At 37.0% G+C, this 14,704-nt stretch overlaps 1 protein-coding gene across 1 annotated transcript; it reads right to left on the bottom strand.

The window, feature by feature from the left end:
- Nucleotides 1-370: 370 nt before the first annotated feature.
- LOC145667916 (uncharacterized) lies at nt 371-1,171 on the bottom strand. The gene has a single exon (XM_081735341.1). It carries the CDS (start codon nt 1,169-1,171, stop codon nt 371-373), a length of 801 nt encoding a protein of 266 aa, XP_081591467.1.
- Between the last annotated feature and the right edge of the window lie 13,533 nt (nt 1,172-14,704).

Below are 14,704 nucleotides of genomic sequence, written 5' to 3'. Positions count from 1 at the left end.
TAGTATAAAATATTTCACTTTTACATCGTAAGCTACGACAATTCTGGAAATATATTTGCAAGTTAGTTCTACCTATTTGTGTTAACGTGTCACTGACCTTCTTTTTTAAACATTGTGGTACATGCATATTTTTATCTATTATCTTACTTACAGATGGAGAGTCCTTGATACACATTTTTCACTTGACTGGGTTTGTCACAATAGGTTTGTTCTTGGACGAAGAGGGGGAAGATAAACTCTTCTTCCTGCTCCCTGTGGCGCCTTCAGGACTCAGCTGCTGGATTTCTTTAGCCCCGGGCTGTTCAGGTGGCACACTATCACTTTGGAATGCAGTCATTGTTGTTTGCTGCTGGTCTCTTTCTTTCAAGTCTCAAAGGGTGAATCTCTTCCCATCTATGAATAGAAACCGGAATTGCATATACGCGAAGCTTCCTTTCCTTCTAGCCTCATCTAGATAGAATTGAAGTTGCTTCCGTTCGTCACGCACCTTATTTGAATTATCTTGGTCAACGTATATTTTAGTCCCGCGAAGTTTGGTCCTATTTTTTAACACAAGTTCCTTCTTTTTATCACTAGTAAACTTGCACACAATAGGTCGGTTTCTTCCTGGTGCTTTCTTTCCCACTCTGTGCGTTCGCTGTAGGTCTTCGTCTCGTAGTTCAATATGGAGTCTATCCTGTATCATTGTTCTCACCTTGGTTTCGGTTTCTTCCCAAGTTTCCCTTGCACTTTCTTCTATACCATATAGCACCAAATTTTGTCTTCTTGAATGGTTTTCAAGATAGTCGATTTTGTCTTCTAAATATTTCGCATATTCTCGTAAATCACTCACTTCTCTAGACATGTTTTTTAACTGTAATTCAACGTTGTTGAACCTACTTGTTAGTTCACATACGCTCGTTTTTAATTGTTTTATTTCTACGAAAATTTGCTCGTTGGAACTGCGAACATTGTTAAGGATTTCCTTGATATCTGCCAATTCAGATTTGTGAGGGGGCCCTGGATTGCTTTCCACACAACCAATTATAAGCATCGTAACTAGAACCAAACCGTATACAAAATATGCATTTTGGCGTGTGATACCCCTTTCACACTGTACATCAGAACTGTTTTTCATTAACCCAATAAAAAGGCCTATTCTGGCCCTCCACGCACTTATTGTATCTCCCATGTTACGTTTGGTCGCACTCCGGAGCTTGCTGCAGACACGTCTTCGCTGTACGAAGACTCACTACACTTTTCTTCTGTTTTGAGATGAATTATGTATTGGAAATCATCTTTCATCACACCTAACACATCACAGTAGCATATTGTATTAATAAGGTAAAATTCTATTAGAGTAAACGTTTGGAAGACGAAAAGAACAGAGTATACAACAAAAATGAAACTTATTGGATTCCATGATTTATATTCACGTTTTCTGTATGTTGCAGTTATCTTTCTTTCTCTTATCCCATTATCTGTCTGTTTCTTCCCTTTTTTCTCACTTTTCTCACCGTTGTACAGCCACGAACATTAGAAAGTGGAGGTTTGATATATAAGAAATGATAGCTTTTTCCAGTAGCAGCATAGTTTCACTGTATGTCCGATTGTTGGACAACCAACATGACAGCAAATACATGCCCGAAAACATAACATGCCACGATATTCCTCCACTTGGAGGAAAAGTATCACTATCTGAGAGCATCAGTTAGAGAAAAAACCACGAGATAAATCTGCAGAAATTCCATTCACGTTAAGTTCAAAGAGATAGGAATTAATGCAAAGGAAACGAAAAGAATAATTCGCATCATGCAGAGACCGAAAAAGAATGGAAAGCTAAACAAAATGAGAAAAGAAGGAAAGAGGGAAAGGAAAGAGAAAAAGATATGGAAATAAATTAAATTTTAACATTTAAGGATAAACAGTCTCCGTTTTTCACCCTGCCCCCTGTATTGTCTTGGTTTCTCCCTTCATAGGATAAATCTCCTTCAGTATCAAACACGAACATAATTTATAATGTTTAATTCCTTGAAGAAAAAAAAGTAACTCAATCTAGGCTGAGACTCGAACACAGAATACTTAGGACGACAGTCAGACATTTTTTTTAATAGGACATGGTACCCAATTATCTACACGGGCTCTATCATTTGCCTTTATAAATCAGCCATTACACGCGCTGTTATCAAACGTGTTAAATCAGCCAAAGTCGGTGAGTTACCCCAGTTACACTTGAAGTTTGAATTTTATTTACAGCCTTTAGCCATCTACATCAACAGGCCCCATGTTTCCATTAAAAGCATTTGTTCTGTAGATTAAAATCAAGAATAAATTAATCTATTATGAATTAATCTCTTGGGTGCACCAACACACACACATACATCGTATATATATATATATATATATATATATATATATATAATATCAGATTGATTAAGGGTTAAATGAGTTATTTCGTAAATTTAGGAAACGGGTCTTGAAGGAGGTCGTCGCAACAGTAATGATATCTCGTAGCGTTGTTACGTAACACACGCAATATGAATAAAGTTTCAAAATCAGAAATTAGGGCGTGGATGAGTCGTTAAGGTGTCTGCCTCTTGAATGGGCAGTGTGGGTTCGAGTCTCGAGTACACCGATTACTTATTCTTTCAAAATACATTTGTATATTTTTATATATGTTATTACTTGAATTTTTTTTAAATTATCTTAAATTAGCGAGGGTTAAGTAAAGTCAGGAAGGTTAAATCACATATATATAATTGCTTTATTCGTATGTGCAGTCCAGAGATGGAGCGGGTCAGTGGGTCACGGGTCAACAGAACGTGACCCACTGCGACCCACCACCCACCGGGACCCGCTCTGACCCACCGATCCCCTCTGACCTAACAACGCATTACGACCCACCGACCCATTCTGCTCAGTGCATTGTAGACAGCTTCTGAAGTCTGGTGAATTTGTCAGCGTTTTATTTTCAAGGCATCCTTTTTCTTCTCATTTTCATTTGTTTCTATTGAAAAAAGAACTTCGGGGAATTTTAGATATTGATATTTTCAATTGTAATAATAGCAATAGGACTTATTAGTTAGCTTTGAGACGCAGCCTGTGACTTTTTAGAGGAGCTAACTACTGGGAAAAAATGTTTGAATAAAAAATTGAATGTAACTATGTATGCGAGATCATCACATCCAAATTGCAAAGTCAAATGAAATGATTTTTGGAATATACAAGGCCCCAATCCTCGTAATTAGGCCCCAATCCGAATTGGGAAGTTATCATTCGCGTATCGGTTTTATTATATTACATATTCTAAGTGGGGTCCGAATTTTTGCAAACAATTTTGGTATATGACAAGCCGTTCAACTTGGAGAGCTGAAATTCAGTATATTAATTCTTTATTATAAATAAACAGAACATGTTCTAGCATTTTTTTAAATTCTCTTTTATCGAGGGTGCATTTTCTGTATAGTGCCGGACAGAAGACTTTGATCAGGTAATAGTGACTGCATTGAAACAAATGCAGAGTATGATAATTAAGTCTGTAATTTGGTGTGGAGAAGAAACAAACTTGTGAATCAAAGGTTTAAGTTGACATATTCACCACGTATTTGGATCTTGCCTCCTCTCCCCTTCAAAGCTCCCCTTCAAGGAAGATGAGCTCACTTTTTAAATCAATATATTTATATACCTAGTTTCGCCTTCCTCTTACAGCATACATGTTAATGAATGTAACATAAAAATCCGACTGGAGCCAAATGCTACATACAGGGTAGTAAAAAAATCATTTCAAGCAGATCATCCGTTTTAATGTGAACACAAGACATACAAGCTCGTCATCATTCTTAAATGAACAAAAGTTATAGAAATTGACCTTCTTCCTCACTTCATACCGAAATTTATCAAAATGCTTACTCGTTTTTACGTGCTTACTCGTTTCTAATAAGGATTTTATATACCATAAGACTTTCCACATCAGGGGTTATTTTGCACAAAATATGAAAAGAGTTTCACAGTCCTCTGTCGGCTAAACTATGAACAGAAAAGAGGAAGTTTCAACTGCCACCGTAAGATAGAACATCTAACTGTATTTTGGCTATAATGTTGGGAGTTAACATCAGTTCTAATTACCGAGAGGGTTCATTGTTGTAGAAGTATGGAAAGCAGTCACTGTAAAGGCCGCCAAAATTTGAAAGATATCACGTAGATATTTTCCGTCAAAGTTAAGTCAGTTTCGTAGAATACTACTGTGTATAATGGGACTTTGATGCAATAGTTGAAATTGAAATGTGAAACGTTTTTTAAGTCATAAAAAAGTAAAACTGGGAGAAGGCAGTTTCAGTCTCTACTCGGGGTTACTTTGCACCGGTCCAAAATACCACTTAGATAGGAAATAATTACTACTGGAACCTCCTGCATTCTAAATTTAGGTAAATTTCCTATTTAGGAAGATGCTGGAATGAATTTCTTGTTAAAAAGTAAATTATGAACAGTGGCGGATTCAGAAAAGTAGTTTGAGAAAGGCTTCAATCACAAATATTTCGTTTTTTTTTAGAAATGACTAGACTTTTGGGGGGGGGGCTTCAGCTTATACGCATAGAAATGACTAACATTAGGTTTTTTTAAAAAAAGAAATCGTGCAATTTGGGTGGGTTTCAGCCTGAAAGTTCCAAATCCCATAAATCTCTCACTAATTACGGTTATGATATTCTTGGACATAAGGAACAACCAAGGCAAATCAGTTCACGGGGATTTTTTCCTGTTCCTAAGTTGGCATTTTTGTGGGACATACGCTAAACTATTAGAATGCGGTTCCTATGCCGGTAGCAGAAAATACATAATTTTCTTTACAAATATCGATAATTCAAACTAAGTACTAATACCAGTAGCATCATTCTAATATCAATATTTGTAGACTGCATGCAGTTTTGTGTAGAAAGTAAAATGTATAAATACTGAAGGGAAAACATTGCACAGAAACGTTATATTCGTATGTCGAACATACTTTTTTGTATGTTGTGCAAAGTACCTCCAGCTATGGGCTTAATTTGCATCGAAGTTTATATTTCAATAACTATGGTTATACTGAATGTTTACTAATGAACTTGCACTAATGTTATCCTTATGTATCTAGTTATTACATGTATAAAATACAGTGTTCCAAATGATTACGTTTGTAAGTTACATGTAATTTTCTTTAAAATGGCTTAAATCTTGTGCAAAGTCTTACGGTACTAAGTTTCATCTCACTAACGCGAAGTACTCTATTTCTTATGTATTTTTAACCCTCTCTCCTCTATTAAGATACCCACTTTAATAAATATGACGTGACAACAACCCAGTTTGAAGTAGGTGTTAACTATGTTAAAAACTTCACACCGAATGGGTCAACCATTTCCTTTACGTTAAACAATGTCTTTTTCATTTGTATAATACAGACGTACCTTATGCGCAAAAAAAGAAAAATGGGCGTATATTTTAAACCACGATTTTTCGCAATTATTCCATTTTCCTTACGTTTCTGAGTAAAATTCAGTTATTAGTAAATGGAGACAATAGAAAGAAATCCATCGAAGACGATATTTCTAAAAAAAATAATAAAATAATAAAAATATAAGAAAAAAACAAAATTATGCTCGGTTTTCAGTATAATGGCAATAATGCTTTCGAGAGAATTTTGCAGTAGCAGAGCACGACTGCAGAGGGAATTTCACGATCGGTACTATCGTAGTATCCAGAAGTTGAATCAAGGAACTAGTAAGTGGAGTAAAATATTGTATATATTGGTTTAAACCTAGGGTGTAAATTGTCTACCAAATATAAATTAGCTTCTGTAACCAAGATGTTGTACGGAAATATAGAAACAAAGAAAAAAATCGCTTTCTTAAATTTCGAAGTGACATGCTCTATAGCCATGAGCATTTATTTGTTAAGAAAAAGACAGGCCACAAATCTGTGGTCAAGTGGATAGAGTGGCGGACTGGTAGTTCATATACTGTTTTGACCCCAAGGCGAATCCCGTCCCATGCCATCCATTTTACATTTTTTTACAAAACATTATAGAAAGTGTATAATTATTATGTTAATAGGAACCGAAACAATATAATAAGGAAATAACTTTTTGTTTCCTTTAATGAGGTACTTATTCAGAATTAGTGTACTATTAGTAATAACTATTGTTTTCAATTTATGGTATGGTATGCCTATTCGTCCCCTCCGTTTTTGCACAGCAGAAGAAACTTCAACGCACTTCGAGTATGTCTGCGAGTCAGAACAGAAAAAAAACATGCGCGACCTGCAGCCTTACAGTCACAGCGAATGAAGTAGAATAGCTCATTGAAATAAAAAAGAGCTGATGTTAAATTATTGTTCTAGTGTTTGTGTGTGTGTGTGTTTCTTTTTAGAGTATTGACTCTGTCTCTTTTTTTCATATCCACAAGTGCAAGAAATGCAATCATAAGTCTGTGTAAGGAATAAAGAATGCTTTCTTTAATCAAAACTAAATTATACAGCTCTATTTGTAAGGAACACGAATGCTTCCAAAATATGCCATGGATATTAACTATAATAATACCGTTATTCCGAATTATACAGTAGCGTGAAAAACTTATAATAAAATGATGTAACAGGCATAAGGTTTTTTTTAGCGTTTGTTCATGAACAGTTTCATAAAATCACTAACAATATAGCATAGCTCGTTTGTCCTGAAAAGAATCACAAGGGATAATTTATTCTTGGGGTGACGTTTTTCATGATTTTCTCAGAAATTACTCAGACGCTTTTACTTATAGTTCACATACAATTATATCCTTAATAATTCTAATATATGGCTTAAGTTATTTCTAAAGGAAATATGACCAATGGGTACTTTACTTTTGGGCCTAAAGTTTCTTCTAACAAAGTTTTCCAAAACACATTATTTTATTAGCAATTTCCCAAATAATTGTTTCAATAATAACTGCAACCTAACATGAGTCAATGTAAGAAATTCGAGCGAGAAAGTGTAGTGCGTTTGCTCCGTACTCTTTCTTAAATATATTTTTAAATGTTTCCTGATCACAATTTTCCGAACAAAAACGAAACTTCTTTTTAAATGTGCCTTGTTGTGGTCAAATGGTTCAAGTGCATTGGTTCTGGATGTGATTTCCAGTGAGAGCTAGTGTATTTTTGTCCAAAAGATGTGACACTTCGATGCAAAGAAAAAAGTGTTTAAATAAGCCTGACCAAGCTAATGAATAATACAAAGAAATAATACAATGTTACGCAATTATCGAAGAAACGTTGTTAATATAAGGTAGGTGCAACTGAAATGTGCAAACGATGATTCGCAATTCCAAAGGTAAAAAAGTGAAAAATACAAGGCCAGGTTAATCAGGGGCTTCTAGATAAAGCTATCCTACGGAGAAGTAATTGATATACCAAAACATGTAATCGCTGGGAGACACGTTAAAAGATTAGAGAAGATGATAGACAATTTAATACTGCAAATCATGGATAGTCTGCACCTTTTGAGGGCGAGTCTTGAAGTCCGTAGGCCTACATAGATTAACATTGAAATGAACATTGCAACACAATACCTATTTAATATTGATAGGGGCTTGCTGACAGGTTTGCAGGATGTTTGACGGGGTTTGATATTGTAAAGGAAACGATTCTTGCGAACTATTGAGCCTTTCCCACTGTAGACTGTCAGTTAAATTCCTGCTTAATTAAAACTATATTTGTTTAAATTTTAAACTGTTGACCGTTATCACCTGTGCATCACGGACAGCAATCCGCCAGTAACTCTTTGTTTCCGCCCGGCGGGAGCCCATGTGGTTCAGATTCCACGTTAATCAGTATATCCACGTCTCATATAGTCTCACTGTTGAAACGGAAGATAAACTTAAAATCACATCACACATCTTTGTTTTTGCCTTTGTTTTAGCCCATATATATATTTGTTCATGAGCTCCTTCGTGGCTAAGCGGTTAGCCACGTTAGTTTGGAGTGCACGTTAGTCAGTAGGTCAACGTCTCATATACCTTCGTTGCCGAACGAGATGTTACACTCAAACTCAATATCTTTGTTCATAAATTTCTTTGTGTGTGGTTTTGCATATACGTGGCCTGGACATTAAATTTTGATTTCTATGCCATATGTATCTAATTACACACCTATAGAACGAACACACCAAACTTGGAATATCTATATTGTTTGTGTATGGAAAATCATCATGCTGCGCTGCATGGGAGAGCCGTCTGTATGGAATAATATGCACATGGTAATCAGCGTGTTAAGAAATGTATAATAATAAGAAATAATAATAATAAACAGAAAACGAAACGATCACTTACATAATTTATAAGCATAAGTTAACATTTAGTAAAACGTATAACTGCAATGGAATTAAGTTGTTTCCTTCTCTCCCTGAATGCAACGGCCCTTATTGTGCCAAGACGTAGAAGAGAACTTGTGGCACTCACGACTTTAGGGCGGTGTGTGGTCAGAACATTGGATCCCTTTGTTGTTATTCCTAACTTTCTAGACGGATGCAGTTATTCTCGGTAGAATATACAAGCAAATAGACTTTTCTGTTACTATTAAAGTGAATAATTATACTCATTCCCTCAATGTGATACTTGTGGTTGCTTAACTGTGTACAGACAGCTGATCCATGAAGAATAGTTGATAATAATAATAATAATAATAATAATAATAATAATAATAATAAATAACAGAATCTCGTCAATTATTTTTGCAAATAATGGGAACAAGTTTGCGTCACACTCTTCACTATGCTGGACACACCAGTGTGCCGCGTTATACCGATTGTGGCACACTGAAATAGTGTATGGCTTTTTAATTTTACCAACTATTTCAACTGCTTCAATTGAAACGGCTCTAAAATAATAAAAGAGTATATTTAGTCTTTTTACCCTTCGACTTGGAATAAGGTTTGCGAGAATTTCATTAAAAAAAATAATATGCTCATAATTTTATATAGTAGTTTGTTTTATTCGAAATTACATACGTCCTGCAACTGTTTTTTGATTGAAATGATTTGAAATGAAATCTTTAAGTTTTACGTCCCACGTAGATGCCGGCTAGGTTAAAAGAAACAGTGATGATGAGAAATGAATGAAATGGTCGAATCAAGAAAGTGGGAGAAAACCCACGCACACGGTGTTCGTCCAGCACAAAGTTCACTTAGCACGAGCAGGGATCGAACGAAGGTCTCCATGGACCAGAGGTGAACTCTCTACCACTGAAATACCGCGGCCTCTGAAATTATTTAAAGGAGAAAGGGACTACTTTATAAAAACTTGATGACGAACACATTTGTTAAAACATACCAGCTTTTCGTGAAATATTGCTTATGGACAGGGGCGGATTAAGGCTTTTGGGGACTTGGAGGCGACTATTTTAAGGAGGTCCTATGTTACGAATAGTTCCAGCGCATACATTTTCTTTGCTGCCTTCCACTGGCTCATAGGCTTATCGAACCACCGAGAACTATGCTGTAATATTTTAATGTGCTCCAAGTCTACAATAATTAGTTTAGTTACATTCATTATTAATAGTTAAATAATTATATTCATTATTAACAGTTAAAGACTGCTGATGGAAAGACTTAAATCTAGCGATACCGCTAGCGTTACGAGCCGAAAGAAATTTAGCATAGGTCTGAAGCTTATAATATAATAAGTTGATTGCTATATTTTACTATTAAACAGAGGGATTTTAATGGTCCCCCTGAGCTTGGGGTCCCGGAGACTGGGCTCCATTGGCTTCGCCCTTAATCCGCTAATGCTGGCAGATTCAAGGGGTCGGGCCGTGTCTGGGCTTAAAATTCCGGTCCGTGCAGACTTCTAGGCCCTCTTTATATGCTATCTTTGGAAATACAGTAGAGTTTCCCTTATCCGACATAAAACAGGCAGGCAGAACGCCGGAATTTATCAATGTGTTAAGAAAAGAACTATTAAAAGTCAAGCTATGATATAATTTTACATATTACTCATTTAATAATCATATTTTGTAAGAAATAAATGTAATGTATTGACGCAGGGACGTATTGAGCGTGAGGTCCTGGAAGCTGTCTCCTTCCAAAACTCAAGCACTTGTTAATAAACTTTTTTTTCCTTTTGCGGTTCTTTTTCATCAGATTACTTTGAGGCAGTGTCCAAACTGTGAGCAATACGTTGTTGTTATAATTCTAAGAACATACCGTAATGCCATTGATATCAGGTGGAATTAAAGAGCACTTTTAAATGGGATTACAATTTCGATTCCGTTCTGTTTATAACATTAATGTATTAGAAAGATACACTCATTGCCATTTGCTATTTTTGTTATGTGATATACGTAGCAGACAGTTTTTCTTATGTCTCAAAAATATTTTTTGATTTAGTTTGTGCTACAATCCAGTTTGTTTAAAGTAAACCGGTTCATAAATGAAAAGTAAGAAAAAGTTTAAGAGAAATACACAACTGTTACATTATTATTATTATTATTATTATTATTATTATTATTATTAGTAGTAGTAGTAGTAGTAGTAGTAGTAGTAGTAGTAGTAGTAGTAGTAATAGTACTAGTAGTAGTAGTATCGATAATTTTGAAACATTGGATTTACGTGCTTACAAGGATTTGTGTTGGGTCCCTTCCGAAAAGAAAACCTGCATACGTGCCTGCACTGAATGATAGACGTATGAGTCATGGTGTAGACGGGCGTGCTAGGCGATAGAGTCCAGAGCATCAAAGACAGACTAAGACCACAACTTGCAGTTCTTCTTGCCGATTGATCCTACCTTTTACCTGCAATGATATGTCGGATAATACGGTATGTGGAATAAACGAAGGTCAGTAACACGATTTGGAATGTGTTTTTTTGGGGAGAAATGTGATGATTTGTGTCCGACTGCCACTTCATCTACATTCCCATATAATACACAACAGGTTCACCTCAGAAATCAGATTCATCTACCGTAATATGAGTCTCATCTCCCTCCCTTCAGAATAAGTTTCAAATCTGCCAGCCTCCCAATGTTAAAGACAATTCTGCTCCTTGATCCTCCATAGTGCTGTTTTTCAAATTAAAAATATTTTGAACATCTCTTTAGAAAATACGGGAACGGTTTTTAATGTTGAAGACAGGTTTGCGCCGCTGGTTTAAGGCTCCTCGACCCTAAACTTTTTTTTACATTCTAAAACATTGAAATTTGTTTTACCAGCATGAATACACGAATATAAATTCCTCATAGACACGTTGAAAACGAAGACATTAATGTCAAGTAATGTTAACGCGACAAGTAAAGTTCGATGTGACTGCACTGGCCCCAGAGAGTGCTGATTGTTGTCATGAGCAAGTAAGGCGGCACGTTTAGAGGGTGGAAAACAACTGAAAATAAAAGCTCCTACGAAGTAAAATCCCAAACTGAATTGAAATAGGCCTTCTGGAAGATTTCAATACCGACTCACTAAGACTTTTTTTAAATAGTATTCCGTACAACCTACCTTACTCTCTAAAACCGCGAGTCAAGTCAAATGGGCATGTCTACTGCGATAATTGAGTTAGTAATAGCACGCGAATATTATAATAGTAAAGACGGTCTTAAGACAGGTTTAAAATGGTTTAATAAGTCCTACCACACTTATATTAGATATGATTATAGCCCTATAAGAATGTGTTTGACAGGGAAAGTGTAGAACAAATTGGAACTTGGCATGTTCCAATTACGACCATATTTACTATTATGATTAGACGCTAATAATAGCAATGCTATGATTGGCTCCAGAGACAATAACAAAAACGTGATGACAGAAAATGTTTTGGCCGTCGCGTCGCCAGGTCGTGTAGTGTCTTAAAAAAAATAAAACTACAGAAAGGGTACTGAAAGGGATAGGGAAATGTGCTTCTTAGTTGACCATTGAAAAAGCAATTAAATAATGGTATAAGTCGTGAGAGTAATTTTGTGTTTAGTGTTCAGCAACATTTTTTTTTATCTCTATACTGTTTCAAGTGCTTTCTTCTATCTGATGAATTAGTCCACAGTTCCACTCGAGCGTTCGAGCGAAGCATATCTCAGTGTGTGCTGGTAGTATAGTTTACTTTCTTCCCACACCTGCAGTGTTGTGCGCTTGGCACTTTCCTGTGGAATATATTGCTTGGCCTCTTTAGTGCCTATCCTTGTGAGTTTGGTGTGAATTAGTGATTCATTATTCCAACGTACAATGTTATATAAAAAAGATCTGGAATATAAATTTATGTTTGATAAGAGATAACGCAGTTCTCGTCCAAATTCGAGCCAGGTCTACCAGTGGTTAAATGAAACATTTCCTCGCCTTTTCGATAAAGTTTGTGCCCTTCAGTTACATGAAGAGTCTTACAGTATTTATATTAACTTCAAGAATTTAAAGGAGTATGAACAGTTTGCATCGACAGTTTCTGAGTCTGTTGTGTTTACTCACACTGATGGAAATTCGAGCATTGTGAGGATTTTGACGGCTGAAGACCCAGTTAAAATGGTGCGTGTTTTTTATTTTCCCCTTGAAGCGCCTTTACAATTCCTAGAAGAGCAATTTAGTGCTTATGGAAAAGTGCAACGCGTAGAACAGCAATTTTGGGCTGCCCCATTCTCTACTGGGATTGACAGTGGCGTCCGTATTATACATATGGAACTTCGTAAAAATATCCTTTCTTGCCTAATAGTGCAGGGCTATAAAGTGAGTGTTTCGTATGACGTTCAATCGATTACTTGTTTTCTCACACAGAGTCAACTTCACACGATCTCTACCTGCACTTTAAAGAAAAGCCCAGCCCTTGGAGTGTGAAACCCAACCCCGTTTCTGTGCACATGACCGAATTAGGGAAAGTACAACGTACAAATCATTCTTCTGGACCTTTGGAGCGTTTCACTGAGGCCCCTTTGGTCCCCGTTCCCGGATACTCGGGGGTAAGCCGTTTTGCCGATGTGTGTGAGTTTCCTGAGTTACCCCGCCGTCCTGTTGCTCCAGTGTCATTGAGAAAATCAACGCCAGTGTTGGATGCTTCTATAACGACCTCACTCCCGCTGCTTCCACGAGATACGCCACTGGAAAATACGCGATCAGCTGCTAATTCATCGATTCAAGATGTTCTTCTGATCACGAGTGACTCCCCTCCCTCTGCCCCTGATCCATTCATTCCTCCTCCACTACCTGCAGGTGTTCTGGCTGCTGACCCTGATCCCGCTTCGCAACAAAAACGAAGAAGACTATCAAGGTCATCTACTAGGTAAAAAGACCAGACTGTATCTCTTTCTGTTCTTAAAGGGACGAACCATGCAGTATCACGTGACGCGCGCTCCCAAGAAAGTGCTATTTCTGATTCGGAACTGCAATGAGTAAAGACGTGAGTGTCCTTCAACCTTATATTACTAGAGTGTTTTGTTGTTTATAACCGATTCATGCAATGTTTTGCAACCTTGTTCTATTATTTTTTTCTCGTTTGCTTAGCAGTGGGCAGGTTACCTGTATCAAATATTGTTCATTTCTATACACGACTTTTTTAAGGGTACTGCCCAGTCTTAGTCACGTAAGTATTTTTATGTTTGTTTTTTCATGTTGAATGTAGGTATGTCAGCGATAAACTCTTTCACAATTTTATCGCTCAACATTAATCGGATTAGTTCTGCTCAAAATACGGCACTCCTTAAACAATTTGTTGAGAGGAGTCGCCCGGACGTCTGTTGTATCACAGAACTGAGTTTCCCTTCATTTGAATTTCTTCGTGATAATAACGCAATTATCAAGTGTGAACCATCTAATGGTGTCGCTATTTAGTGAGGAAGAGATTAACCTATGACCGAGTGATGTTGACATCTGATGGTAGAGCCATTCGCTGTTACATTCAAAATATTTGTATCATTTGTCTGTGTGGGCATTCGGGCTATCTCAGTATACGAGAAACGGAAGAGTTTTGTGCTACAACCATTTCGTCTTTGCTTTCTCCTGGTGTAAACCAATGTATCTTGGTAGCTTATTTTAATGCGGTGATAGATCCTCGTGATTCTTTCACCCCTTCACCTCCTTGTCATAATTTAGTGGAGGTGGTGCGCGCTCTGAAGTCACAAAATGCGCTGATTACATGTAATTCTATGAATGCTATGATATTCTGCGGCCCCACGACCAAGAGCAGACTCGACCGAGCCTATATTACGGCTCCTTTATGTACTGCAGTGCTGCAAATCTTAACTTTGCCCGTACTGATGTCAGATCACGCAGCAATAGAAGTAGCCTTTAAGCTCACTTCTTTTTATCCCTGGTGCACGCGGCCATTCCTTTTGGAAGATTAATAATGAAGGGATGTCACGCGAGGAAGTGGTGGAAGCTTTTTCCACGCGTTTTAAGTACTGGAGTAGAATGCAACAATATTATCCAACTGTCGGAGCATGGTGGCTTCTTTATTGTAAACATAAAATACGTAGTTTCTTTGAATGGCGTGGTAAACTCGCACGTGAAGAGGACCGTCAGTTACACGACTTTTTTTACAGTGCTCTTTGTGAACTTTGGGCAGCACCAGCGTCACTTGTCACTCACACCAGTATTCGCGACCTTAAATATCGGATGACACTCATGCCTCTCTTCAAGCTTATATTTCAGAGGACTTCTATCATTTATTTCCGGAGGAAACATCTTCCCTATATGACGTGGACCTTCTGTTAAAACAACGTCGTTCGACCTTCATCGACTCCCTTGTTTTGTGGATGGCACT

The sequence above is a fragment of the Thermobia domestica genome, chromosome 13 (assembly GCF_964235325.1).
Source record: "Thermobia domestica chromosome 13, izTheDome1.hap1.1, whole genome shotgun sequence".
NCBI classification, from domain to species: Eukaryota; Metazoa; Arthropoda; class Insecta; order Zygentoma; family Lepismatidae; genus Thermobia; species Thermobia domestica.
Note: the sequence above shows the minus strand (reverse complement) of the source record. Positions and strands in the feature narration are given on the sequence as shown.